Here is a 27,893-nt window from a genome sequence, read left to right on the forward strand (position 1 = left end):
TATAATACATAGACATCACATAGTATGGAATACTAAAAAAGTGACTTGTAGGAGTTTAAGACTGCATACAATTTAAACTAATCTCACAATAGTATCTTGTTAGAAGGAATGGATTATGAAAAAAATTTGAGTCTTCAAAAGAACACACATTTTCAAATATGAGCTCATAAGAAATTAACCTCACTGGAAAAACAGGTTCTCGACTCCTGATGATGAATATTGTACTATATTTAAATATACAATGAATTTATGAATTCTTCTGAATTCATCATCAAGCAGTTGGTAGTTAAAATATGTGTGCTTAAAAGCTTCACCATAACAGGCAGGGAAACATCTCTGGAATCCACATTACTAAACCAAAACTCTGACAGAGACCCAAGACTAAGCATCTTAATAGTTAATGAAATGTTTTCAATGCAAGGTATAAATTGTCTTTTCTTTTAATGTCGGGGATACTGGCAGAATAAAGTGAGTCCTTCGTGATCCTGGTGGACGCCCTTTCAGGGCTGCTGTCGGCTCCGATTGCAAATGTAGAGGAATCGGCTGTAAAAGGTGCAGATTGATCGGATGATCTTTAAAAACAAAATGTGTTCCGATAAATGGGATGGGAAACGGCTGGATCAGAGTCAGGGGTTGAGGTGTTCGTCCTCCAGGTGAAGGCTGCTTGAAGGAGAGAGGAGAGGCTGGCTGGAGCAGTTTGTGCTCTGACTTTTCAGGCTTTCTGTCGACTCTGATGAACCTGTTGAGGAAGGAACTTTCCGTGAGACTGTGGAAACGCTGATCAATCTTGATTGCAGGAAATCCACTTCATAATACTTATTGCACTGTTTTCTTTTTCTACCTGTGATAAATGGGAAATTGATCTACGTAATTTGTGAAAGGAGAGCTCATGCACAGAGAAGCAGAACACAGAGGAAAGCCTACATACCAGTTATTCCTCCATACCAATGGAGCAGGCATCAGGACCTAGTGCTGACCAGTGAGGTGGTACGAAGGGACAGAACCGTAGGAAATAGAAGTGTTAGGAAACAGAGAACTACAAAAGCCCAGTGGTTAGATGCAATAAACTGGAAATCACAGCTTTGAGTGTCAGATTTACGAAGAGAAACGTCAAGAGAACAGATGTATTAGCCAGAAAGAAGGTACCAGTATGTACGAATCAGAAATCTGTCACTTAAATTGCTAATAGTCTTTATACTTAAAGCATCTGCACAGAAACATTGATTTCCTTCTTGTTAGGAGGGATTTATTAAATGTTTTACAGTCAGATATTTCCAATTTCTTGTTGCCAGAAGACACTCACCAGGCAGAGACAAATCCCCTGGAGGGTCACTTTCTGTTTTGGTCAAGCTGCTGCGTTCGCTGCTGCAGTCTTGCAGAATGTCTCCTCCAGAATGCATCCTGTCCTCTGGATCAACCACGAGAATAAAAGTCAATGAATCCATTTCTCACCAACAGTGCATATTGATCAGTGTCACATTATTAACAGGGCAGCAAATGACAAACTCACCGTCATCCGGGGACAGGGATTCGGCCACATCCTCGGTTGCTGTGGCCTGAAAGACGGTGAAAGATCCCGTTAAAGCCTTTGCTGCAAGTGTGACACTTTAAGCGGTGAGATGGCAGCTTACGTCTGTGGGCGCTGGGCTGCTGGACAGCATCGTGTGTGGCTGGGCATCAGACATCTCAGAAAGCTTCTCCTCGTCTTCCTCTTGGATCGGAGAGGATGGAGATCGGAGGGTGCTAGCGGGTACAAGAAAGAAAGTTAAACCGGTGTTACAATAATTAGCATCTAATTATTTTATTGCAATTATTTTTACTATGGCCAAAAAAGATGCAACACGCAAACAACATAAATCAATGTCTCATTTTGTTTCCTGTGCTAGCCTGATGACACACGACAATGTTTGTGTACACGAATGTGTTTCGTACACATGAGATTACCTGTCAGGGGATTTGCTGACTTTGCCTTTCTGCAGACCTCCATCACTTAAATGCTCGGGGGAGCTCAGCTGTCTGCCATCGCCTCCCAGACCGCCAGAGAAGTTAATTTCATCATAGAGCGGGGCTGTTGGGATAGCAGGCGAGACTGAGCGGAGACCGTTCAGCGCCTCTAACAGCGAGATGGGTTCAAAGCCAGGAGGAACCGAGTCTGCGCTCTACCGAGAGAAACAGTCAAATACCCGTGGGATCAATGCACAGCTCATCAACATGTTTTAAAGCATCTTTAAAGGAAGATGTAACTATTTGGTAGCCAATGAGCAGTGTAATATTATCAGAACAGAAAAAAACTGAAAATGTGATGTCTTGTTTTTTCACCACGTTGCATTATGAAACAATTTCCCCAGACACATGCATGGCCATTGGAAATTATGAGTCTCCCCTTTTCTGTCAGGTTGCGTAATCTGAGATTACGCGCTACAATGCTGTGCTGCTGCTTAAATATGTCAAGTACACATCTTGTCTGCCACTGCTAAACAAAGCCATCCAGAAGTCTTGTTTCTGATTATTACACAGATGTGCAGAGTAAGCAACAACATATCAGCTTGATGCTCAATACATGTTTCTTTAAATGTAGATCACATTAGTTAGCTTTGTTTTGAAATAGTAAAAGAGGAATTAATGCAGAACTTCACTTAATCCATGCCCATCTTTTCTTTAGTGGTGAAATCTTTTCCCAATTTCAGCATACTTTAACTGGTAACACCTAGATGTGCATGAGACGCACCGAGTGTTCGTCATGGTCCATAGTCTGAGCCAAAACAGGGCTGAAGGACACCGGGGAAAGAGCACCGGGCTTTTTCCTGACAGCTCTGATCTGCAGCAAGGCTCTGAAGGCTGATGGGAGGAACAAAGGGATACGCCAAGTACATTATAATTCATTATGTTAAATGATGGATGATGTTCATAAACTAAAATATTGTCACACTACTCACGCAGCCTGCAGATTGGACAGTTGTTGGCCTGGTATCGCAGGGTGTCTGCGCAGGAGTTACAGAGACACAGATGTCTGCAGGGCAGGATGAGTGTATCTCGCAGGTCAGACAGACACACAACACACTCGTTGCTGTTGTCGCTGTTTTCATCATCGGATGGCTGGAAAAAGAAAAGAAAAAGTCACACAATCAAAACATTCCTTAAGATTTTGCAGAATTGTGATCCATGCATGCGGTGATATTTCCACGGAACCTTGGTTTCTTGGTTGTTTTTGTTCTCAATCCCATAGATCTCCTGTAAGAGGTAGCTCACACGGTCCACCTAGAGATTCAGTAAGAAGAATTTCATCTTCATGATTGAGAGATAAAAGTCTGCAAGTTCCACGAGAGATGACAAGATAAATGTACAGCATTTTCTCTCCACTGTTTTGTTTTCATTATTATTAACCTTGTTAAATTTTTTTACGTTTTTCGAAAGCAGAAGATGGGTATGAGGTGTAAAACATCCTGTAATGAATGCATACGATTCTGTAACAACCACAGTATGATTTTGATTTAGGGTGATTCACTACAAATGAATTTTCCAAAAACTATTTTGAAATAAGAACTTACAATCTGCTTCTGCTTCAGAGGCTTGACGGAGAAACTGCCATCGACGTGCTGGAGATAAAAGAAAGAAAGAACGAAAAGGAAAAGGTTATTTAGCATATACAAAAAACTGTTTCTGCATGCTGAAATCATTTTATTTTACTTTGAGGTATACATACTCTCTCAAAGGCTGCCAAAAGTACATGCGCATGTCCAAGGCAATCTTGAAAAGGAAACACAGTACGCTGGTCAATGTAAATTTAAGTTGACAAGTCTAAACTGAAATATTCTCCAATTCCTCATAACTATTGATGTGCCTGTTATATTTGTGCATCCAGTGTAAGTGACCGTTAACCTACCATCCCCTTCATCAACCACAGCCTGGATCACCATGGGAAACACTCCTCGGTCAAGGTCAAAGTTGAGCTTTCAGGACAAAGATGCATTAATCAGGATATTCATTTTTCACTGTAGTATGTGTTGCCAACTGCTGCAGAAACTTACTTCTTCCTCTTTCCACTCGCTGAAATCTATTTTGAAAGCTGGCATGGAGAACTGCTGGCTCACCCCTCGCTTGTAATGCACAGTTTCAGAGGCCAGTGATGGACTCTTTGGGCTGTACCTATACATGGGGGGGGGGGGGGGGGGGGGGTCAGTGTGTTTGCAGACAAAGGAGGCTTGCTCTCCTGTTTCCCCACAATCCTTTGTTTTGTTTTTTCCCCATACCTGTTGCTTGATTCATTTAAATTGTATTCCTCAAACTTGCGTAGATTAAAAACATGGGTAATGCAGATCAATTTTAAGATTGATTCATAAACATACGTAAACCAAGATCACCTTTTTGTTATATTGACTACAATATTCGTTATTACTATTATTCAATTTAAAGAATCAAATTCTTACACTGCCATTCCATTGGAGAACTCCTCAAAAGCTTGGCAGTAGAGGGTGATGGCCACCCGTGCATCAGCATCAAAGGTGAACTCCACACCGTACTGAACCTTTGGTTTTGCACAGTCCTCCTCCAGCGGGTCAGAGTCATCTTTATACCTACGACAAGGAGGAAGTATGAACAGAGGAATGTCTATTCCTCAAAGCAGTTCTTTACTTGAACTGGGGGTTTTTGTTTGAAGCTTTCCTTGCTAGCTTTACCTGACCAAACGCAGAGAGTCCTTTCTGATGTTAACTAGACTCCTCAGGGTTTTCACAGGCTCGTGGGGAGCAGGCGTCACATACGGAAACTACTCGAATAAGAGGAACAGTATGAATAACAATGTAGTCCTGCATCACAATGGGTTTAAAGCAATCTATTCTCACCTGCACTGGCCTATTTCCTAGAAAATTCAGGTCCATGTTTTCCCCGAAAAGGTATCCCTCAGGGTGTGGTGTGTCAAATTTCTCTCCTCCCATGAAGAAGTGGCTTGCAAAATAATTCCCTGGGCATGAAAGACAAGAACAAAAAACAATTGAAATTGATTAGTATCAGCATCTCTTGTCAGATTATGATGATCAACAAAAATAAATTAGCTAGACTTTATGTTAAATTGAGGATAGCCACTGCATGCTAGGCGTCTCCGTGTTTGCTCTTGCTTTATTATGATACATGTCCCATGTTTATGGGAGAGCCGAATTCAGTCAACAGATATTCTTACCGGATTTAGGTGGAAATCGATATGCTGAGTTAGCCTGGATGTCGATATCTTCAACTCCAGCGATTCTGCGACTCAGGATGGAACCCATCTTCTGTCGGGTGGCCGATGTTAACTAGCGTTAGCTTACAGGCTGACAGCGCGTTAGCAAGCTCCGACTAGCCCTGCCTTTAGCGGAAGCTAACGCCCGAACAAATTTACAACAACCAGAAATAAACGATTAATGTAACATTTTAAAGTCTGGATTATCCGCGGCTGGGCTGTGAATGTTACTGCATATACAGCAGAGGGAGTTTATTTGATGCTGTTTTGTCAGACCTGAGCTAACATTGAAGATTCTACCTCCTGATTGGCTGTCTCCAAGTGTTTCCGGAAGTCCTGCGCATGCGCACTGAGATGGGATCTCCCGAAGGCCTCTTTACCTCAATGTGAATTACGCCCTCTTGTGGTTATAATTAAGAACTGCGACTATACTTTGATTGATTGATTGATTGATATACGTGAATCAAGATACACAACGTTTCCGGCACGTGCTTTCAAAGTAATATAAAAAAGTCAAGGAGATAGTGGTAACACCGAATCATCAACTCTATTGGAATTACTTTGTTTTCATTATCAGCAATACTACGAAACGGTAAAGAGTAAATACAAACTAAATAGGCGTATGTATTTCTATACGTACTCATTATCATTTGTCTACTTGATCAAACCTTGAGCTGTAATGATTAAACATTTGTCACTATAAAAATAAATAAATAAAACATATTGACGTCAGGCGTAAATCCCTCTCAGCGGACGTAGACTCTCAGAAGGGTCGGATCGAACGTCAAATAACTTCTGTTGCACCGCGATCAGGCTGCGTCTCTCTCAATACCAGGTGATTTTCACACACTAACAGCTGCGATGAGCATTATTTTACAGCGCTATGTATTTACAACTCAGAACATTCATTTACAACTCAGAACATTATCTCCACTTTGTTGTTTTTTTATACAATAAATGGCGACGCTAGCTTGCTAGCTAGCAAACGTAGCATATGAAATCTTAAAAACTGCTTTCTGTTTCGTTAGCTAACAAACACACCATTGTCTCCTTAGTTACCGAACTGAACCGAGGTTAAAAACAAAAACAACATTCGTTGACAATCGTTCCTCGATATATGTAAGCGCCAGGTATGCTAAATCTTTGCGACATTCCAATTAGCCAACAATATTGACGTAAAGTCCCGTGTTCTCTCCGATAGCCACCATGTCAATGATTATGTAAGATGTATTGATGCACGGGATGCATTTAATAGATGAAGATAACGCCAGGGCCGGTTTCAACTAGCTTCCATTACATAACCGAGTTATTTGTGGTTAGTTGTACAAGTAGCTTTGAGCTGGATTATCTGGGAAAGGAATTAAAAACACACCAGCTAGCGTGCTAGCAGAGATGAGAAGCAGAAGCGTTCGCTGAGTTCTGTTTTTGATTTTTTTTGTAACATCAACCAGAATTAGGACAGTGATTAATTACGGTAATGTGTGAGTTTTTTCTACCGCTTTATTTACATGGATCACTTGCTTCCATGAACATGATTTTATATTTTATGCAGAATATTCCAATGGTATTTGATGGATTTGCTGAACATTTTTTAACAAGCGAGGAAATCTCATTTCCTGCAGAAACATAATCTCTGAGACAGGAGTGGGGAGCTCTCACTTGTGCTATTTGTTATTTCAATTATTCTCTTGTGTTATATTAATTCATTAACAATGGGGCATGACACAAACTCTTTTTTTAAGTTCACAGAACAAAAGTCCAGAGGGGAGGTCCGTGTCCATCTCCTTTCCCCAAACAGATATCCGGCCAGTATGTCCAGTGACCCTCCACCTCCGTACCCCGGAGGTCCCAGTGCACCTCTTTTTGTGGAGAAGAATGGACAACCTGGTATTGAACCATAACTTGCAGCATTGCACTGGATACACAGACTATTTTGCATTCACTGTGAAGTCTGCTGTCGTCTTGAGCTTTGCTGTGCCGTGTGATAGAAATGGAACCTGTTTGCACTTGCATTAAATATAATTTTATCTTGTTTGTGTTCAACAGTAAGAACTGCACCGCCGCAAGGGCATCCCTTACCACCGGAATATGGTCCTCCACCTTATGAGGCTCCACAACCATGCTTCCTTCCCCCACATGTCCCTGGAGAAGGGCCCATGCCCATGGCCATGCCTCAACCACCTCCAGGTCCTGTAGACTCCTGCACTGAAAACATTATAAAGCATCAACACTTCACACAAAGATACAGCATACTGTATAAACATGCCAAGGCTGATATATTAGTATATAGTTCCACGCTTTCACACATTTCTTTTTAATCTACTGCCACAGAATGGTGTTAAAAGATTTTCTGAACATGAATGCCACAGTACATGATGTGTCATTGACTCCTCTGCAGGTGGCCCTTACCCTCCTCATCCCGGTCACTTTCCTCACCTGATTCCAGGACAGATGGGCCCCGGCCCTGGGCACTTTGTCCACATGGGGGGTCACACAGCAACTGTCCTTGCTCCTCCAGGAGCAGCCACCACTGTCACTGTACTGCAGGGGGAAATGTTCCAGACCTCGCCGGTTCAGACTGTGTGTCCGCACTGTCAACAGGCAATCGTCACCCACATCTCGCATGATGTCGGTCTCATGAACACCCTCTTCTGCCTCTTCTGCTTCTTTGTAGGGTAAGTAGATCACAGGTCTCCCATTCCAGTACGATGCCTGTGAAAAAGAGGCTCCCGTTACCTCATTTTTTGCATCCTTTTTCTGGCCTGTTATTTTTGGATATTCCATGAGATCTTGATCTTAATGAAAATTTACATTCACTATGGATGCACTGATAAGCAATTGGTAGTCAAATACCACTTTAATCAGGTTCACTATGTATGGTATTTGCAACGTAATTTAAGAAAGCAAGGGAAGATTGTGACCATATTTGGTGAGATCCTGCATTGGTGACACGAATCCAGGGTGCCCACCTTCGAACTGAGGTGATTGTGTTCATGCTGCCAGGTTGAAGATGTGAGAATCACATATAGGAATTTTTTTCTTTTCCTGCACGTGATTGAATTGTTGCCATTTTGTCTGTTTCCAGGTGTGATCTCGGCTGCTGCTTGATTCCCTGTCTGATTGATGACCTCAAGGATGTGACACACACCTGCCCTTACTGTAAGGGCTACATTTACACATACAAGCGTATATGCTAACCACCGACAGATGTACACTACACCATGCATCAACTCACATCTCGTGCTGGTAGTAAGAGGTTTCCTCCACCCTCTTTTTCGCATAGTGTTGTGCAGCCCTCTTAATTGTAGGGGCAGTTTCCTCATGCGATCACATCACATTTATCACACACACACACACACACACACACACACCTTTTGGCATAACAATGCGTATACACAAGCTATTTAAATGTAGAAATGCCTGAGCTACAGAAGATGTAGGTCACTAAAAACATCCGTTGGGATACGAACAGACCACATGCACATCAGAACACCTGTGGAAACCTGGAGGAAGTGTTGATGTTGCACGTTAATGGAAACGGAGGTTCCAGGTAGAGAAGCGTGTTAAGATCTTTTGAAGTTATCTGCGAAGCTTGAGAAATAAACTGTACTGAAGTTTGTTTATTTTAAATACATTTAGTTATTGATAACTGTGAGTATTTTTGTCCATGTCTGATACTTGTGTTTTAACACAATGTTTTTTCCTTTTTTAATGTGAACAATTTTCAGCTTGATAAACTAAACTGATGCATTTGCTTGCTTGTTTGAGAATGCTCAAGGTTGACGTTACTTGCTTTATTTGGGGTTCAGTCGTAAGGCACCAGTGCCCTGTCCCTGAAACACCAAATTTTGCTAATAAAGATTTGCACTTTAAGTTGACATTCACATATCTGATGCAAAGAAAACTATGAACCTTAGCTATCATTTTCCTCAGATGGATGGCTCTGATGGGAAAATGTGATTTATACTGTAATCTCAAGCCAAAGCAGCATTTGATCTTGATTATTCCTCAGTGACTCATTATACGTGCACATTATAGTAACACTATATTAGTCAAACTGGAGCTGCCGGACTGACTGTAAATGGCTCAGCACCAGGTCTTCTCACTGATGCCATGAGCAAGTAGCGAGTTTAAAATAGATATGACATGATACACCATCATCAATTTAAGTTTCAACTGCAACGAGCCTTTGAAGAGTACCTGCACTGCTCAAATGCATGTTAGATTACGAGGATATCTTGACTAATGTACAATAAAGACCTCTTAATACGCTTCAAATACATTATTGTAACAGATCTTGCAAAATGACAGTGAAACAACCATCGTTCCACCAAAGCATGCCCAAACTGCCACTAATTGCCAAGTGGCTTGTCTGCATCAGCAACGTCAAAATGAATACTTCTCACTTGCTCAATCCTTGACGCTATGTGAATGTGATTTTTTTCCCCTCTTTGGGATTTGCTAATATGTGAAGGAAAACTGAATTTGGCATTGGATTGCTTGAACTTTAATTCAAGGTACTGTATGCCAGTGTTGTGAATAATGCTGAGCTGCATTGCTCTCTAAATGTCTGTGATATGTTTAAATATGTAAGTCAACACATTTTTGACTGTTGTATACAGGTATTATTTTATCAATAAAAAATAAGAACAAGATGTTTCTTTTTTATTGGAAAGAAATATGCCTGAGTAGGGAATAATCTGCAGAGACACCGAGGAAATGAAAACAATATTCAGCTGAGTCTTTAAACAGAATAAATCACTCAATATAGACTGAATGATTTAATATATGCCTCATGACCATTAAATACATTTTTGAATTGTGCAAAGTTTTCAGTCTTTCCATCTGTGCCCACACTGGGCATTGCAGCATTTGTAGAAAGTTGTCATTGGTTCATCAGCTGATCTGGTCTGAATCTGCATGAAATATGCCCGGAGGTGCGCACACTTCGGGCAAGTTTCTGCAGACATAAATGCAATATGTTAGTTTGGAAGGACTATAAATTCTGGAATTTCAATGTCTGGATTATACTATGTAAAAGATGGTACGCATGCAACAATATGCTTTTAATACCCTGTTAATTATGATTACAAATCTATATCTGGGTGAGACTCCACAAATCAGAGCAGCTTTGACAACTATAAAAGAAGTTCAAGGAATTTGCAGTTTTATTACACTGTTAAGGCTTTTCACAATGCTGTGAAAAATTAAGGTTCATCCTTGAGTTTTGGTAAAGCTTATATCCTACTGAAAATAAGCGCACGTGTTAAAATAAATTATTATAAACTAAAATAGTGCATGGAGAATAATATACACCGTTTTGAATTCAGGGTTTTGAAATATTACACTATTTCATATTAAATATTTTAAGTTTTGAAAAACTTCCACTACAACTAACTGAAAGATGTCAATGAATTGCCATCACAGTATTTTAATAATTTAAAATAATTCTTCACATTTCCACATTCTCAAGTCACTTACCGGGAGTTGAGTCCACGTTTTCCCAAGCAGCAGCACCGCCAAGCACATCATCGACCTCCTTCATCTTCGGATACTTTCTGTTATTTACCTGTAGAAAAAGAAATAATGTCACGAATGGAAAAAAATTAGCATCTTTGTAGCCAAAAACCTTCACGCAACATAAAGTATGCCGTGGTTTTTCATCTCGATGGAGTATAACTCACTTTTCTTGTGATGTTGTGAACATAAGGGCAAGTGTTGCAGGCGAATCTCATGCACTTTTGTCCTTCTTCGACGATTAGAACATTCCCACAGGTTGGACAAAAAAGAAGCATGTTACTCGGGTAAACAGCAAACAGCTACAAATTAACACAAAAAAATCCCGAGAAGTAATTTACACAGCAAATGTCACACTGTCTGCTTTAGCTAAACAGCTCGTTTACTGCGAAGAACGGAAGTGAACATGACGTAAGCAGGTCCGACGTTTGTTTATCAGTCGGTGACAAACAAAAGCTAAAAGCCGTAATTAATTTATAAATTCAACACATACAAGAAACGTCAATCAACTATATTAATAGCAAGCATTTTAGCTGTATATATGAGTAAATATTAGATCATATATAAAATTAGAGTCAATTTATGTCGAGAAATATGCGGTCACTTACAGGACCATTTATACTCAGCTCCAGTTTCCTTCCGGAAGATATTTCTACGGGACATTTATTTTTCCACAATTCGATGCTCGTTAAAATGTGTCAGATAAAGTAATCCAAACATTTTGACATGCTGTTTTTCACATCCTATAACAAATAATTCGAGTAGTTTTGACATTTTCTAACTGTGGCTGTTTATTATTATTTGTGAACGACTTAATTACCTGATAATGGAGGAGAAAAATCTGGATAGGATTGAGGGAGAAGGACAATCTGTAAAAGTCGAAGTGGTTGAAAGCAACAACGAAACAGACAAAACTGAGGTACCAGGTCCAGACGCAGAGGAGGAAGATGATGAGGCTCTTCCTCACTCAGAGATCCTGGACATTTTCGAAGAGGGACTTGCTCGACTTGTCCAGGACCCTTTGCTCTGTGATCTACCAATCCAGGTTAGATTCATTTTCCCTTAATATAACAAATGCAGTGTCATGAGATGATAAACCAAGAAATGAAAAAGAATATGTAACGTTATAAGATAGCAATTAACACATTCACTATATTCTGATTGTGAGCAGTATGTGCTCACCGTAACAATTATTTGATTCTTTACATTAAATCCACCATGCTTACTTTACTCTTTCTCTAACTTAAGATAGTTTTATGGACCCCTCTGAGACTTTAACAATTGCTAGTTAGTTATGTGCGTTTATTAAAAATGGGTTTGATAAAATATCTATTGATTGAAGAAGTCCTGTAAATTTCCCTCAATCCTGATCTTAATGTTTATCTGCAGGTGACTCTGGAGGAGGTAAATTCTCAGATTGCTTTGGAGTATGGCCAGGCAATGACTGTGAGAGTTCTAAAGGCAGATGGAGAAGTAATGCGTAAGTGTTGAGATATTGGTTTTGCAGCTAAGAAAAAAGATGAATGTGCTGTATATGTTTTCTGATTACATAATACTGTACATTCTATATTCTGATGTTAATTTAATATGTTGAATATCCATTATTTGAACACTCTTTTATCCTTTAGCTATAGTAGTGGTACAAAATGCCACTGTCCTTGACCTGAAAAAGGCCATTTGCAGATTCATGGAACTGAAGCAACAGCGTGAAGGTGGAGTGAAACATGTCAGCTGGTAAACACAAAGCCACATTCTCAAAAACAAATTTAATGTGAAGTACTACATTCAACTTTTTTCACACACACTGTTTATCTCCTATAATTTACAGGAAGTATGTTTGGAGAACTTATCATTTAGTATTTCAAGGGGAAAGGCTTGAAGATGATAAGATGAGACTTAAAGAGTAAGTGTAAGAAATATTTACCTCCTCTTTCAACGCTGCTGTTATCGGCACTGGTTCACTATTTTTTTCCTCTCTGCATTCCTTTCTATGTTTAGCTATGGCATCAGAAACAGAGATGAAGTCACGTTCATGAAGAGACTCAGGAAAAAGTGAAGTATAACCACCAACATGGCAGATGATATGGTTTTGTTCTATGGTGACTGATGTTGTCTGCTTGATCATTGTTTGCATAATTTTAATTGTTTAGTGATTGCATGACAGGATATCTTTATACACTTTATAAAGCTCAAAATATTTATGCAGAAACTCACTTGGCAAACTAATGTACGTCTCTATGAGTCGACATTTTACTGCTATTTTGTGTGTGTGTTTTATTGTTTGGAAACATTGAAATAAACAACATTATTTTATTGTGATCACGTGGTTGTGTTTTAATTGAGCTTGCCCCTCAGCTGAGTTCTGACACATTGTCCATTTGGCAGCTAAAAAACCAAGCAGTTAATCGATACCAGTATTACCATAAAACCTTAATTTTACCTGCCAAAGATATATGAAATTATCTTTTTGCTATTACTTTGTGATGTTAACTCATGTTACAAACACATTTGGGCCATAAAATGAAAGGAAAAAGTTAACATATTAGTTGTCAATTAAGCATAATGATTTATTATTGCTATTTATGAGTAATCCTGGTTATTATAGTATGCTACCTGGATAGATGTATTTTCTTCTATTTTTTGCTGAGTGAGGAGTGATGGACTGTAATGGCATATTGGTCATAAACCTGCTATGAAAATCCAAACTAGATTTACAAACTTTGTTTATATAAAGCTTAAAACAACCTAAATTGAGGCAGTTTTCTTGCAGACTGTATAGTGTATGACTGTCATCCTGAGACCCTTGACTCAGATTAGCAGAGGGGGAGCAAAAGAGGAAGATTCTTCTCAGATAAAGAAGAAATAGGCCAATATAGTAAAGCTACAGTAAGGACAATCAGGATGGAAAATGACAGCTAAATATTCCAGAGGCAAAGCTCAAACACATCATTCACACAGATAGGAGCAACAAGAAATAGACAAACACAGAGAGAGGGAGACAAATGAAAAAATTCACATATGGGGAGGCAAGATGAGAGGTTGTAGCTCATGGAGGACAAAGACAAAGCACATAGAAAAGGCAACAAAAATTGCTGTTATACCTGCTGGCTTTCGATCAAGGTATAGGATTTCTTAAGCAGGGGTTTAACAACAAGCATCTAAAATGCAGTGAGGACAGAGCCAGTCATAAATCAGTGGTATTCAGCATGGGTCCCATAAATGGTCAGAGATCTTTAGAGCCAGTTTACAGTACAACATATCTTGGTGATGAGTTATACGTGCTGTAGAAAAGACAAAATATTTCTCATTTTATCACATAGTCCATTTTAAAGGGTGACATTTCGACTGCTAAACACGACACTACTGTGTTTACAAGGAAATGAAAAATTGCTGCTATGTTTATATTCTGTTTTGTAGATTTTTATCTAAAATATTGAAGGCTGTTGAACTGGAAACGGTTCCTAAACTCAGATCAACAGTCAGTGCAGTGATCTTTAGCTCACACCTCACCTAATTCCCCAGAAACTATTCTGCTGTGACACATTATGTGACAATAATGATTTCCTTGTCACAAAATCTTTATTGCTTCATATCAAAAGTCAGCCTTTGCAACTTGTTATAAATAAAATGAGTAAAAACTTGATTTGATAAAGCTGATTTGGTTCAGATTGCGACCAGCAGATGTCACTACAATACAAATTGAATTTAATGCATCAGCATATATTATTTTTAATAAGCAGTGAATGAGACAAATCAGCAGTGGTTCATATGAATATTGTTATTACTGCATGTTTCTGCGTGCCTGTTGAAACATTGCTATGCTGTGCACAGAGATGTTGGTTTGGTTTCCTCTACCGTGCAATAAAGTACTTACAAAAAAATCCAAAAAGCCCTTTTCAATAATTTTTACTCCTTCAAGAATCGATCTGCCGTTCTTTAGAAATGTTAGTGATGCTGCAAGCATAAATCTTCATTATCCATTTGAACACAGTCTTGCTTGGTGAAGAGAGTATTTCTCCATTTTAAACCTGTCTGAGTTTACAAATAGTAAACACATTGTTTTAGAGATTTAGACGGTGGATAAACGCATATTGTGGATGCAGGAGTTAAGATTTGTTTGATGAGACCATGGTTTCATCAAACAAATAGTTAGCACTATATTCTTGTCATATTTATGCTCCCAAATCAGTTGCACATCTGGTAAATGCAGCAGAAATTAGACATACACAGCTGCAACAGTTTCAGTTGTGTGTTTATAATCTGTTTTGATAGTGATCATTGTAACCCCACATGGCCCCAGCTACATGCAGTATTAATCCATACCTTCTTTAACCAGGGTTTGTACAGTTTTTCTACTCTTTACGACATTAACAAAAACAACACTGTGTTGAAAGTGTAAAAACAGATACAGAATGAAGTGGAATAAATTGAAATTGAAATGTTAAAAGCTAATTGTCTTTGCAATCAATCAGTACCAGTTCCAGTTTATATCAGTCTCTCCAAACAATCTCAAAGAGTTCAAAGACCATAAATGATGCAATGCAGCAATGTCTAAACTGACACTGCAAAATGGGTTTAGAATCGAGCTGATTTATTGGCCCAGAGAGCAAAACAGAGCTGCTCCAAAACTCAGGAAGTCCTACATTTTCACATAGGAAATATAAGGTATACTCTCTTGCATAGAAAAGCAAATTCATCTGAAATAGTCTGATGGGTGTAGGCATTCACCTGAACAGCATTCAGTCCCAGTTCAAGTGTAGTTCACTGGAGTCCAGGAAGTCGGAAGAAAAGACGCCCACTGGCGTTGACATGTCTAATGAATTGACCCCCCCTGCTTGCACAGAAAGGTTGAGGTCCAACCAGTCCATATTGTCTATGTTGGCACTGTGCAGGTTCAAATATGAGGGTGGTGTGTTTTCAACAGCGTCCACTTCCATGGTAACTATTGGCGAATGCTCTTCCATGAGCTTTAGCGTCTGTGGCTCAGTCTGAGTGTTCAGGATGCCATCCAGGAGGGTTTTAAGTCGCGTATCAGAGGTCAGGGCTGCCAAGCTGGCAGACGGGTTGATTTGGGCGGGAGGCAGCTGGGCCACTTGGACCAAAGGTGGAGGGTGAGATAAGACCATGCTGATGGGAAGGATGGTTACGCTGGCCGTCACTGAGAGAGCCTTGTCCTGGCTGGGAGGATTCTGACGGATCAACGGGGAGATCTCTGGAAAGCATCAACAGAACATAAAAATTAGAAATCTATAATTATTTCAACTTCATATTTTGTTCTTTAATTTTCAGCATTTCCCACCACCGCTCTCGATTAACACGTCAAAAAGGTCGTCCATCTGCTGGCTAGCTGCAGTTGGAGTCTGCAAATAAATAGAAACAAGGTTTAAATGTGTATTAACTATTTAAAGCAGGGGTCCCCAAACTACGGCCCGCGGGCCGGATCCGGCCCATTTCCACATTTGGCCTGGCCCCCTGAACAATACCAGAGACCCAAAATAAAATTTACTTATTTTCCTTTCCATACAACATGAGTAGCCCCCCTTTTATTTTTAATGACATACGGCCAGAAAGTTAATGTTCCGATGTTCTGTAATATCAACTTACCGTATTTTCACGGTAAGATGCACGTAAATGTCTTAAATTATCTTCTAAATTTGCCGAACGTCCTATCGTCCGCGCGTCCTATGTTTTGTTGTAAGGCGGACTCCGTCAGGCGCCTCGCGGAGTGATATGTACCGATGCTGTCCTTCAGCATAGTATTATAGTCAGGCGCCATAGTATCATGGCGTGCTAACGAAGCGGAGGAGGCTGTCGGCCCCGCAGCAGAACACGGGAATAGAGCAGCGGAGAGAGGATCCAGCATTAATGAATCCATGGAGGAAGAGGAGGAAGCAAGGAGAAGACCTACGGCAACTCGGCTCCTGCGATCGGCGACGCCGTGCGCGCTGGTCTCACCGATACGGTCTAAGCCGGAGTGAAGCAAGCTAACGCGCTAACGGGCTGACTAGCATCGTCCCCGGTGGATTAACCAAAGACCGCGCAACGTTAAACTGCGGGCTGCGTGGGAGCGCCGGATAACGGGAGAACACAGTTCCACTCGGAGTGGAAGGCAGCGCAGCGTCACCGTTTGTGAATGGAGTGTAGCTGCTTCGGCTAACTGTTTGCTAGCATTGTTGTACGAGCCTTCGCAGAAGCCGCCGCCGCACGGAAAGAGACTGGCGATGAAGAAAGGGAGCCCGGCATGTTTGACGGAGATCTAGCGCAGCTGTTCAATTAAAAATTCTGTGCACCAAACTGGTTTGCTCCGGCTCTGTTTTTGAAAACGCGCACTCGTTTGTATGACGATTAAAGATGTGAGTACCAAACTCGGTTTTGCTCCTGCTTTATTTTGCGCACAGATCATGCCGGCGCCCTTTGTATGTTTAAAGAAAAATCAACTGTTATGATAAAAGGGCAAGTTTCCTGGCATAGTTGGCAGGGGGGGGCGAAATGGCCCTGGTATCGAATCCCACTACGGGAATGAGGTGGAGCAGGGGCAACAGGGCGGGCCCGGGGCACACCTGGGCGCAATGGAGTGGACCAGTGGGCCACTCCATTCGCCCAGGTAAGGCGAATGGAGTGGAATTTGAGGTTTGTTGTTTGCTCCTCTGCAGCTGCATTGGATCAGCTGATTGATCCAGTCGTTCTTCACCGCTGCTGCACTTCGTGATGATGCTGGAGAGAGACTGAGTTTGGGTGCGAGAGGCATTGCGTGTGTGACACTCGATTCATGTCACTGTGTGTAGTTGTGATGGTGAGATGAAGCCTAAACTACAGCCTGCCTCCGCATTCGGCCCCTAAATGTTTAGGCACCCCAGCCATCATCACACTTTTCCTACAAACTGACCCCGGCCCTCCATCAGAGAAGGAAAAGGTGATGTGGCCCTCACAGGAAAAAGTTTGGGGACCCCTGATTTAAAGGTTATACTGCACTGTAGTTTATTTAATGGTCACCTGAACAGCTACTGGCATGCTGCGTGTCTCTTTGATTGCATCCTCATAGCGGGGTGGGTCTTTACACTTTGGCACGTGGCTTGTAAATTTTGGCTGCTCCGAGAACGTTTGCTGGGTGGTATGGAGAGACTATTGAACAGGAAGACAAATTTCCCTTACACAAAATGATAAACGGTTTAAATCTAGTAAATCAGCAAGCACACCCTAATAGAGGAAAGCATCATCCTCTACCTCATTTGTAGGCGTTTTAGGGCCGGCTTGGTCAGAGGAGGCTCCCACATGACATTCACCTGCTGTAACTGTGCCGAGCAAACTTTGCGCTGTGCTCTCCATCCTCCACATCTGCAGAGAAATCAGGGCAGAAGCATGAATGAACAGCCTTAATGCTATCAAGCCTGGTTGTTTCTACCCTCTTTATGAGAGCAATAAACACATTTATTAAATAATAATGGAGGGAATTGCAGAACCTAAATGAAGACATGACGATGCCGTTTGCCCTGTTATGCACATCGCGCGAGGGCTCTCCTCTGTAGTATCAAGTTGTTTTTTTAGCTGCTAATTCTGGATTGGTGTTTGGCTCGGAGCAGAGGGACAACAGAGGGCAGTCGGGTTACCACTGTCAGCCCTCACTCAGCACCTGCTCCAGCAACCCAAGTTTCCACAGGCCTGAGTAGGGAACCATTTCAGCATCCAGATGAGGCCTGCTATTACTGTGGCAACAAGGAAGATACACTACCCATTTTATGAAACCCCCCCCAAAAACATCTGATGTGTGGCAGTGGCATTGAACCCACCACCAGATGAGTGGTGTGGAACATAGTCTAAATTTACAGCACAGAAAACACAGTCACAGATAATAAGGATGATTGATGACACTAACTAAGGCACCCATTAGTATGCGTTCTTACTGTACCCTTGTCAGTGGCTGACTGCTGCATTGCAGTGCTGCGGTGGACTCTATTGTCTGTGGCACCTGTCCAGCAGTCTGGACGAGGCTTTCGTCTGCGCTGCTAGCAGCAGTGTGTAATTTAATGCCACTGGCAGGGAGTGGAATAGTTGCTGCTGCAGCTGGAGGGGATGCTTGAAGGAGGATCTGAGCTCCAGCCTGGACAGGCTGCAGAGTTTCAGACATCTTCACAGTCTGGAGGCTTTTGGTGAACTCATTGTTAGGAAGTAGGTGGCACTGATCCTCAACCTTCTCCTGTTTGACCATCGCTCTAACATCAGGAGAACTACAGGATGCTGAGCAGTTTGAAGGGGTTCTGTTTTCTTCTTTGACCTGGACAGGAGGAAGAGGGCTGAGGTGAGGTGGTGAATTGCCCTGCTGACTCATCTTCTCAACTTCCAGCTGGATCTTCAGCTCCTCCACCAACCTCTGCTCCTGCTCCAGTTTCCTGATCAGCTCCTCAATCTGACGCTCCTTCTCGTGGAGGCGCTTGTCCTTCTCAGAGTTCTTCTCGTTGGACCTCGTTTCTGAACAATCCTCCACTCTTTGTGTGGCGTTCACAGGCAGAAACACAGTATTTGAAAGCTTGGCGGTGCCGTCTGCCATAATGCTGTCCGCTAAGCCCAGAGTAGACACCTTTGACGCGATAGGGGACGCAGGCGGGGTTATTTTTTTGCTTTCTGACTGCAGAGCTGCTGTGACAACTGTTGTCCCAATGGAAGTCAGGGTATTAGAGCTCTCCAGATACAACTTTAGCCTCTCGATTAGGTCTGTCTTCGTTCCAGAAACTGGCAAAGATCTGAGTTTTAGTTCCATTTTTAGCTCAGCAACCTGTAAAGACAACAGGTATTGTTAAAACTCAAAATTCAACTTTTCCCTTCTCTATAGCACGAGGTGCATAGAATCAAATTATGTCCATGTGTCACCTTCATCTCATCCAGTTTAGCTGGTAGATGATCCGGCTTGCGGTTTGTCTGACTGCGCCGGGGGTGCACAGGGTTAGATGCAGAGTTTTCACTTTTCACAGCACTGGAACAGCTGGTTTGCACCTCAGTTGTCGGTCTGTTTTATTAAGATGAGAAGATAAAAGGGAGGATAGACATAGAGGGAATTTAAAACTGTTGTTCATTTTCTATGATCAACAGCTTCTGTGTAGGATGTAGACAGCAAATGTGATGCACTGGAGACAAACAACAGCTGTGGCTAAATGGCTAATATGATCCGTAAATCCAGCCTTGAACTTTTAGATGATTGAAGTTCTAATGAACAAAGCACAAAAATATCAGTCTGATCACATGAGAGCAAAAGTGGGCTCAACCAAAATCACATTTAACTGAATAAAAGGAGCGTTTGTGTTGCTAAATACAGTCATACTTGATTGTGGAAGGCACCACAGCCTGGTAGTTGTACTGCTGCTGACTTAAGATTTGGAGCTGCAGGAATTGCTGCTGCTGCTGCAAGAGGCGAGCATAAGCCGAGTCCATCTGCACTTCATTGAGCTCCAGCTTCTGGTCCGGGGGGATGTACTGATGGTACTTTAACTTTTTCACCCGTGGTTTGGGCTCTTTGCTCCTTTTGCTGCGGCTTTTATCGCTGGACAGCTTGGGCAGGCTTTGCTGCAAAGCACAACACAGAGAAGGAGCATGTACAACCAGAGTGGACCATCTGGAGGATAAATGATCCCGCTGACTGATCTCAGTCCAGTTTATCTGGGAATGCAGTTCGCATTGCCAGTACCAACACCACAAGACTTTGAACTGAGACTGTATTTTTATAGATGGAAGTGTTAAGGTGGAACATTGTTCTGACACTCGATGAAAACAGCAGGAAAGGGAAAACCTCATTGTTTTACCACCTACAGTTACAGGATAAAAACGTGAAAGGTTTGGCATAAGAGCAGCAGGGTAGCTATGAAACCAGAAATTAAAGATGGGCTAAGCAGGCACTCACCCTCCAATATGATAAGATCATTCCCTTATCATATCTCAAATGAGGGAGAGTTTGTTGGACAACAAGTTACTGCTTCACTCCCATCCCTTGGTTTTTGGCTTACATTTTACACAGCTTGACTGAGGAGGGCCTGTCATTTGACCCTAATTGAAGACAAACTGTGGCTGGCAGAGATTTAAGATCGAGGATTGGTGAAACGACTTTAAGCTCCGTAGTTCTTTGAACTATGTTTGACTTGGCAGAATGCTGACATTCAGTTCACCCCCCCAAACTGATGTGACATTCACTATGACAAAACACAGCCTATATGTCTTCTGACATCACATCACCACAGCAGCATTTTTCCAAAGGAAACAACAAGTAGAAAGGACAGTTAATAAATCACAGACACTGAGCGAGTGAGAGAGGTCAAGACTGAGATAAAAAAAAAAACAACAACAACGATGACGGTGCGTCTAAGAACAGTTTGATGAAACGCAAAACAGATAAAAATATATAAAGCTCACCTTCACAAGAATCGGTGCAATTTTGGGAGCAACGTAAGTGATTGCCTGAGGTTGAGATGCTTGTTGATTGCTTAGTTGCTCACTGGTGACGCTAAGGCTTATGGAATCAGGGGCGGACTGAGAGTTAGGTGGCGGGGCCTGCTAAGAAAAGAAGAGACAGAGAGAAAGCACATGATGCTTTGGTAAGAACATTCAAGTCGCTTCATCTGTTAATCATCATTTCTCACAGGGAAAAAAAGGCCTTGGAAATGGAAAAATAAAATCAAAAACAGTTTGATAAAGAGTCAGAGAATAATAGCACGAGTACTACATATTTAAAAAAATTACAAATACGCAAGTAAAAAAGTTAAAAACAGACACACAACGAGATAAACATTCAGACCCACAGTCACGCTTATGGATAATTTATACTCAGCTATTCACATATTAGAATTCAGAATACACATAAATGCTGACAGAAATCTGCCAGATACGGATCTGAAACCAGAACCTTCTGGCTGTGAGGAATTCGATGTCCATTTGTTCATAAATTATTTTTCGTAAAATAATGTTGTAATTGTGAAACTCTTTCTGATTCACAATGGCAGCTCATGTTTTGTGAATTGTAATGTATTACTATTAGTGTACCTGCATGGGAGTGTTTGAGTTGGAGGAAGTCACGACGGCCTCGGTCCCTCCAGACTCACTCGGTGAGACAGACGTAGAGCTGGGAGGCTGTTCTGGTGATAAGGCATCGCTGCTGTCCTCCTCAAAGCTGTACATATCTGGTGGCTTAGAGTAGATTACCTTATCACCTGTGGGGCAACACACATAAGAAAAATATGGATTCATTTATTTTTAAATGATAAGTTGGTTAACTTTCTGGCTATCAAAGTGTGTGACGGTGATGGTGATGGTGGGTTAAAACAAAAATAAGATTAACTCAGGTCTTCTGACAGCAATGGTATGACAGTATTTTAAGTATCTACCATGGACGGCCTCATCAACAGGCAGGATGTTTTTCTCCACCAGCTCCATGGGTCCAGGCCGCTGGGCGATCTTCTCATTGAGGTCATCGGTCAGTCGAGCTCGCTTCAGCTTCATCTGCGTGGCCTGCAGGGACTGTTCAGCCTGCGTCTCTGATAAATACACTGCGGTTCATGAGAGGTGAACTCAGCCGGCATCAGTCAGCCTCTTAATCATTTTGTTTGGTGACTCACTTCAAAGCCAAACCTCACAAACTCGTGTCTACCTCAAAGGCATGTTGTATTATCTCCCTATGACTTTGTAAAACAAATTTAAACAGGCAGAGAGTGCGATTAAACGAATAAGCACCTTATTCATCTCTGTTATCTAGATGTCGTTGCCCAGCAAGAACACACAGGAAGATAATTACCTTCTAATATGTGCATACGGACAAGCTCAGAGCGATGTGGTCTGCTGCAGAGTTTGTGCTTTAAGAAGTTCCCAGTCTAAAAAAAAAAAAATCACAATTGATTAAGGACTGATTAAAATCATGAGCTGCACGGTGTTGTTATTAGATGAAGACTTACCCTGGCTCTCTCTAGGTTGCGAATCTGCTCATGAAACGCAACAGGTGTTTTCAGAGCTGGCAAAAGGTGAATAAACACAATTCATAACTTTCCTTGGTGAATATATCATATTTCCACACATAAGTAAACTATTCCTTACATTTCAAGATGAATAAACATTTATTTAACTAGCAAATTATGTATTATAAGAGGCATGTCCAAAATAATAGGAGCAATGTAGAACACTTTTAACTAGACATCAGGTTTCCTCTGTGCACTCTCTGTAATGGACTTTATTTATGACATTTATGACATCCTTCAGAGACACAGAAGTGCTCAGAGTTAAAGATATTTTCACACTTTTGTTGTTGTGCAGGTGTCTGACATTATTAGGGTGAGTGTCATGGGAGTCAAACAGGAACTGCCGGCTTTACTGACCCAAGCAGAGAGAATGTTCCATGCAGAGAATTACTCTTTGATCTCATTGAATAAAATCGTCCTGCTTCACTGACTGGGCTATGACGAGCTCTGTTTGATTTAAAGACCCATCGGCTAAGGGGGCAGTCCGAGGAGTGTGTCAGAGAACAAAGAAATACATTCCTGCTCATCACCAGAAACTCACTGCATACCTACCGTAAGCCTGCAAGTGTAGGAGCAGCAGAAATGCTAAAGCGGAGAGGCTTGTCTGCTGATCAAGGGATGACTGGCCTCCAGTTAGGGCTCAGCCGCTGACTGATGTTCCCGTGTGGAGCTGAAGCCTGACTACAAGGCTGACTACAAGGATGTAGATCTCTGTCTTTTTCTTTTTCAACAATCTGAGCTACCAGCAGGGCTTCGCTTCAGATTCAGCTCATCTTTTATGGGGCACTCTGCTTTTGTCCCATCGCAGGAGGAATGGTCTAGAGTAGAAGTTAATTCTGGTGTGCTGCTTTAAGGCAGCAACCATATATAGGATGACATCCTTCACACTTTCTGGACTAAAGTAATGATTTATGTGGAAGCTTACATTGTAATTTATGCCTTTATGTACTAATATAGTTTAAAACATTAACTTTGATGATCCCCAACATCATTAAGAACTGCTGTACTCGGTCTTGTGCATGAAACTTATACTTATAAATGCAATAAATCCAATAAGGATTAAGAACCACAGAAGGTAGAAAGTAGAAGTTAGAGAGAAACATGTAACTCAGGATATATTGGTTACAAGAATGGACGGTGGAATGAATACTCACGTGGCATGATGCCTTGCTCTATGAGCTGCTCCCGAGTTCTCCTCTGCTGCAGACGGAGCTGCAGGACTGTGAAAGAGCAGACACTGAGGTCAGAGTTGAGCCAAGTTCACTCCGGCTTTAATTGTGAAACCTGTTAGATTTCAAATAAAATAAAGTACATACTTATTATTTCCCAATCAATATGCAGCTCCAAAAACTCAGAGTAAACCCGCTCTACAACCACAGACATCCTATTTGCTTCCTGTATGGCTTTTTACGAGTACCACAAGTTTTACAACATCATATTCCAACAGGACGATGCGATTGGCCAAGAGCCTTCCCAAGAAGACTCAATATGGCTGTGTGGGATGCAAATGCATAAAAGTCAAACAAATGCTGTGCAGATGACAGATAAATGAGGGCTTATTGAGGGATGCAACGTTGATATTGCGCAAAACTGGAGATGGTTGATGCCATGAGTGAAGGCCAAGTGAGCCGTTTCAACTGGGTGAATTGTTTTTAAAATGTAATGTCGCACTGGGTAGATGAGCAGACGTCCATTACGCCACTGTGGCATTTAAAAGACACGACTAGCTTCAAGCAGAAATCAATGAGTCCTGCAAGCAGGCCCCATATACAGTACTTGAATGATCATTAGTGTTACTATCACATCAGTGTAAACTGAAGTAAGATCCCAGTTTAAACATTTACAAACATGTGAGCATGGTCATGCTTTTTCAGGAGAATAACACTGCCTCATGCAGAAAAAACTGTTTGAAGAGGAGGTAAATAGGTGATGAGGACGAACGAGGCGCCGGCGTGAAGAGCATGAGGCTGTTGTTGGCACCACTGTAGAGAAGTGAAGTTAGTTTAGCTAGAACTACTCAGTGACATAGGGAAAACAGCTACTCCCACTCAGATATAAACACACACACACACACACACACACACACAGACCTGTTCAACTCTCCTGGGACATGCTGCGTCTGTACAGGCCTCTGTGACTCACTGTAGCAAAAATAAACCGGGCAGCTGTGAGAACAAGGCCTGGGAACCAAGAAATGTCGGGGTAGTTAAGGGGGTGGGATGTCCACTTGCATGCAGAGCAGAGTGGATGCTCATGGGCTTCCGTTGGTAGGCAGAGGGACGCAGAATGGCAAGTACCGAGGCAAAGGGTGGGAGGTTGATCCTACTCTCAGAACAGCCCATAAACTCTGGAGCAGAGGACACAGTGTGCGCCTGCCTCGCCTGCTTTGTTTCCTATTACAAACCCAGACAAAGGGTGTAATGGTAATTCCAAGACAGATCATACCAAGAGATTGTAAAAAAATTGCCTCAGTGATTTGTCTCAATAATCATGTCCGCTGTGAATTGCCACAGCCAAGAATGATTTATGACTAAAACTGCATATCAATAACACAAAAAGTTGTCGTCCTGTTCCACAAGGGAATGCAGGGTTTAATCTGACCATCAGTGTGGGTCAGCGGCTCATGCCTGGGGTGCTCCTCACTTTGTGTCATCTCGTGTTTAACCTGAACCCTGGATAACCTCTTGGCGATGTGAACTGGCTCCACTCGCTCGCTCGCCAACAGAGCATAAACAGAGGTTTTTAGGGACATAGAGGAACGGCTTTGCTGAAATCCCTGCCTACTTATGACATCTCTAATCAGACCCTTGTTGTTCTCAACAAATCGTCCCTGGAGGTATCCCATTTTATATGACTTTCCCTTAACCTACAAAAAAATGTTTTGTATTTCTTCAGATACTTCTAGTTCAGACAAAGTTGAATTCAATTCAGAAACAGACATGCTGGGTCATGTTGTCTTTATGGTTATAAATACCTCAGAGTCTAAACAGAGTCTCATTTTCTGCTAGCTTTAAAATCGAGCCATCTATATCCAGAGGTAGACTAAACCACAAATATTCAGATTACCGATACATTGAATTATAAAAACAAGAGCTGTCAGTGGATGACATATTCCTCACCGGCCCCTGCAAACCCGACTGAGCATATCTGCATGGATACACACATAATAAAATAAATAAAGGATCAACATTTTGTTGAAGAAAGTTAAAAGTACATGTAAAAATTATTATAGAAAGAAAACTTAATTTACAAGTACAAAAGTACTGTCTGCATTTAAAGGAGCATAGTTCTGTTTAAAGGAAGGGACTTTATGAAGAAGGTAGGATCTTCACTTCACTTCCTCTTTGCACTCTTCTGTGTCATGATGACAAATACAACCAGTTCCTTTTAAGCAAAGTTCAACACCAAACTGTTGCCATGGGAAAGAAAAGCCAAAGATTAATGTGATGTGTATAGGTATGCTTCAAAGAATAGGAGTCAGGTGTTGCCATGAAATCAAATAAAACGACAACTGTTTTTAATAGGAAAATGTTCTCATCCAGCATTTTGATATACTGTACCGGTATATTTGAAAATTGAAATAGTTTTAAAGATATGCTCTAGATGAATACTGTGTATGTTAGAAATCATGAAGTACCTCTCTCATGTATGTTTGATGTGTTTGCCAAGTTTCATGAAATAGGTATTTAACGGTATTTAAAGTATTTAAGGTACGTATTATTCATGAGTTATGTAGCATTTTAAAAGCATCACTTCTACCATTTTTTTCAAATGCAAATATTTATCTCGACATGCAACATTGTTGCCTCATGAACTGTGAAGTGGCGTGTAAATTATTTGCATAAAGTTGACTTCACAAACATGACCCTAAGTTACCCATATATGATTGCATAACCTTAATACAATTGTCTTAAAAACCGGCAAACCTCTATGTATGTAAGAAAGGAGCCCACAGCTTCTGAGGACCGCAAACAACCAAAATCTGAATATACAAACAGTGACTACAGTTTTGACGAGCAACTTATTTGTATATCACACAAACTACAATAGTGTGAGAGTGCCCATGTAAACACAGGAGGTTAGAGTTGATGAGTATTGTGTCCTAAATCATCCACAGATTCTGTGACCTTTTCTAGGCGTTTGATTAATCAGCCATAAGAATACAATATCCTCTCCTATAAGAATGATGAATATCAATTGTCTTTGCAGCTGCCGTTTCCTGTTACTACAATATCCTGCTGAAGGCTATTGACTGCTGCCAGAAACATTTATATTGACAGAGGTAAAATAGTGTTTAATTCACACAGCTATTCAAGCCAAACAATGGATTTCATGTAGATTAGACATGAAACAGAAAAAGCACCTGATTTGAATTTACCCATGCAGATGGCCGGGGTTTCCACATCGAGGCAGGCCATAGAGGACAGTCGTGATGAGCTTGGCCTCCAGGTCTGGAGTCCCATGGAGCGTTTGGGCCAGTGGAGGAAGCAGAGTCAGGGAGAGAAAAGATCCAGCTCTGCACAAACGACAGCGAGGGCTTGGAACTGCAAGCAGTCCCTCCTCTCTGGCTGTGTGTTGGCCTCAGCTAAGACAGTGTGTGTGTGTGTGTGTGCGTGTGTGTTCAGTCAATGTCAGGAGGAGGGAACACAGCGCTGCTCATTTTAACCCTCGCCAGGTCATCTACTACTTGGGCTCAGTAGACTACAGCAACAGAGCTGAACTTTTGATTTTAGAATTAGTTTAGAATTATTAATTAGCCTTTGTTTTGAGATGTGGTGGTCAGATGATGTTATTTACTACTAACTCTAACAGGAAGTGAGATAAAAGGGAGTCAGGCTAATTGTAATTCATGGATTGGAGTGTCTCAGTGGGACAAGGAGTTCAAACATAAGTGAATAGCTGACATCTAGTCCACCAGAGGATCTGATGTCAAGGTGAAGCTGCAGAGACACAGGATGCTCCGAGACCTCCAGTCACTCCTATTACGAAGGGAACAGAACTGCCGTGTCCTTGATTTAATGTCCAGTTGTGGGATGAAGACATATGCATGTCAAAAAGCAAAAGTAAAATGTAGCTATTAAAGTGAATGGGACAGTCAGGCACTATGTGTTATTAGAGCTCACTGCTGGGATGGAATGATATTAAGCAGGATCATAAAAATATGTGAGTAGGTG

The 27,893-nt window shown here is 41.5% G+C and overlaps 4 protein-coding genes across 5 annotated transcripts; 2 read left to right on the forward strand and 2 right to left on the reverse strand.

Annotated features, from left to right (window-relative positions):
- Positions 1-626: 626 nt before the first annotated feature.
- Positions 627-5,264, reverse strand: LOC137914072 (probable E3 ubiquitin-protein ligase MGRN1). Of its 2 annotated transcripts, none has more exons than XM_068757692.1 (16): positions 5,177-5,264; positions 4,842-4,960; positions 4,677-4,765; positions 4,428-4,574; positions 4,029-4,146; positions 3,884-3,950; positions 3,704-3,747; positions 3,549-3,596; positions 3,190-3,258; positions 2,937-3,096; positions 2,729-2,838; positions 1,945-2,159; positions 1,632-1,743; positions 1,513-1,556; positions 1,304-1,416; positions 627-739 (listed from the first exon to the last, which is right to left on the reverse strand). In XM_068757692.1, exons 1-16 carry the CDS (start codon positions 5,262-5,264, stop codon positions 627-629), a joined length of 1,656 nt encoding a protein of 551 aa, XP_068613793.1. The 2 variants fall into 2 exon arrangements, with proteins under 2 accessions (XP_068613793.1, XP_068613792.1); XM_068757691.1 differs by having other exon boundaries at positions 1,304-1,408; positions 1,511-1,556.
- A 728-nt stretch (positions 5,265-5,992) lies between these two features.
- LOC137914069 (cell death-inducing p53-target protein 1-like) lies at positions 5,993-9,862 on the forward strand. The gene is made up of 5 exons (XM_068757687.1): positions 5,993-6,050; positions 6,958-7,102; positions 7,262-7,402; positions 7,614-7,890; positions 8,301-9,862. Exons 2-5 carry the CDS (start codon positions 7,027-7,029, stop codon positions 8,410-8,412), a joined length of 606 nt encoding a protein of 201 aa, XP_068613788.1. The 5' UTR covers positions 5,993-6,050; positions 6,958-7,026; the 3' UTR covers positions 8,413-9,862.
- A 1,560-nt stretch (positions 9,863-11,422) lies between these two features.
- On the forward strand, positions 11,423-13,013 carry LOC137914082 (U11/U12 small nuclear ribonucleoprotein 25 kDa protein-like). The gene is made up of 5 exons (XM_068757702.1): positions 11,423-11,777; positions 12,122-12,212; positions 12,361-12,466; positions 12,561-12,635; positions 12,731-13,013. The coding sequence occupies exons 1-5, from the start codon at positions 11,559-11,561 to the stop codon at positions 12,786-12,788; spliced, it is 549 nt and encodes a 182-aa protein (XP_068613803.1). The 5' UTR covers positions 11,423-11,558; the 3' UTR covers positions 12,789-13,013.
- A 2,043-nt stretch (positions 13,014-15,056) lies between these two features.
- On the reverse strand, positions 15,057-27,182 carry LOC137914068 (myocardin-related transcription factor B-like). The gene is made up of 14 exons (XM_068757686.1): positions 27,083-27,182; positions 23,874-23,939; positions 22,660-22,715; positions 22,503-22,578; positions 22,096-22,245; positions 21,755-21,930; positions 21,128-21,268; positions 20,046-20,287; positions 19,598-19,733; positions 18,639-19,502; positions 17,957-18,067; positions 17,726-17,854; positions 16,032-16,092; positions 15,057-15,944 (listed from the first exon to the last, which is right to left on the reverse strand). Exons 1-14 carry the CDS (start codon positions 27,180-27,182, stop codon positions 15,472-15,474), a joined length of 2,781 nt encoding a protein of 926 aa, XP_068613787.1. The 3' UTR covers positions 15,057-15,471.
- Positions 27,183-27,893: the final 711 nt, after the last annotated feature.

Source organism: Brachionichthys hirsutus, unplaced genomic scaffold (assembly GCF_040956055.1).
Source record: "Brachionichthys hirsutus isolate HB-005 unplaced genomic scaffold, CSIRO-AGI_Bhir_v1 contig_847, whole genome shotgun sequence".
Lineage (NCBI taxonomy): Eukaryota > Metazoa > Chordata > Actinopteri > Lophiiformes > Brachionichthyidae > Brachionichthys > Brachionichthys hirsutus.

Bases quoted from the DNA above. Each gene is read 5' to 3' on its own strand.
- LOC137914072 (XM_068757692.1), bottom strand. From the start codon at position 5,264: ATGGGTTCCATCCTGAGTCGCAGAATCGCTGGAGTTGAAGATATCGAC. The intron at 3,748-3,883 runs GTAGGTTAACGG...TTCCTTTTCAAG, and splicing joins TGTGGTTGATGAAGGGGATG to ATTGCCTTGGACATGCGCAT. The intron at 3,259-3,548 runs GTAAGTTCTTAT...CTGAATCTCTAG, and splicing joins CTCTGAAGCAGAAGCAGATT to GTGGACCGTGTGAGCTACCT.
- LOC137914069 (XM_068757687.1), top strand. From the start codon at position 7,027: ATGTCCAGTGACCCTCCACCTCCGTACCCCGGAGGTCCCAGTGCACCT. The intron at 7,403-7,613 runs GTCCTGTAGACT...ACTCCTCTGCAG, and splicing joins CATGCCTCAACCACCTCCAG to GTGGCCCTTACCCTCCTCAT. The intron at 7,891-8,300 runs GTAAGTAGATCA...GTCTGTTTCCAG, and splicing joins CTCTTCTGCTTCTTTGTAGG to GTGTGATCTCGGCTGCTGCT.
- LOC137914082 (XM_068757702.1), top strand. From the start codon at position 11,559: ATGGAGGAGAAAAATCTGGATAGGATTGAGGGAGAAGGACAATCTGTA. The intron at 12,213-12,360 runs GTAAGTGTTGAG...TTTATCCTTTAG, and splicing joins GGCAGATGGAGAAGTAATGC to CTATAGTAGTGGTACAAAAT. The intron at 12,467-12,560 runs GTAAACACAAAG...TATAATTTACAG, and splicing joins GGAGTGAAACATGTCAGCTG to GAAGTATGTTTGGAGAACTT.
- LOC137914068 (XM_068757686.1), bottom strand. From the start codon at position 27,182: ATGGGACTCCAGACCTGGAGGCCAAGCTCATCACGACTGTCCTCTATG. The intron at 16,093-17,725 runs GTGACCATTAAA...ATTTATTTGCAG, and splicing joins GCATGCCAGTAGCTGTTCAG to ACTCCAACTGCAGCTAGCCA. The intron at 15,945-16,031 runs GTGGGAAATGCT...GATGCTTTCCAG, and splicing joins CGTGTTAATCGAGAGCGGTG to AGATCTCCCCGTTGATCCGT.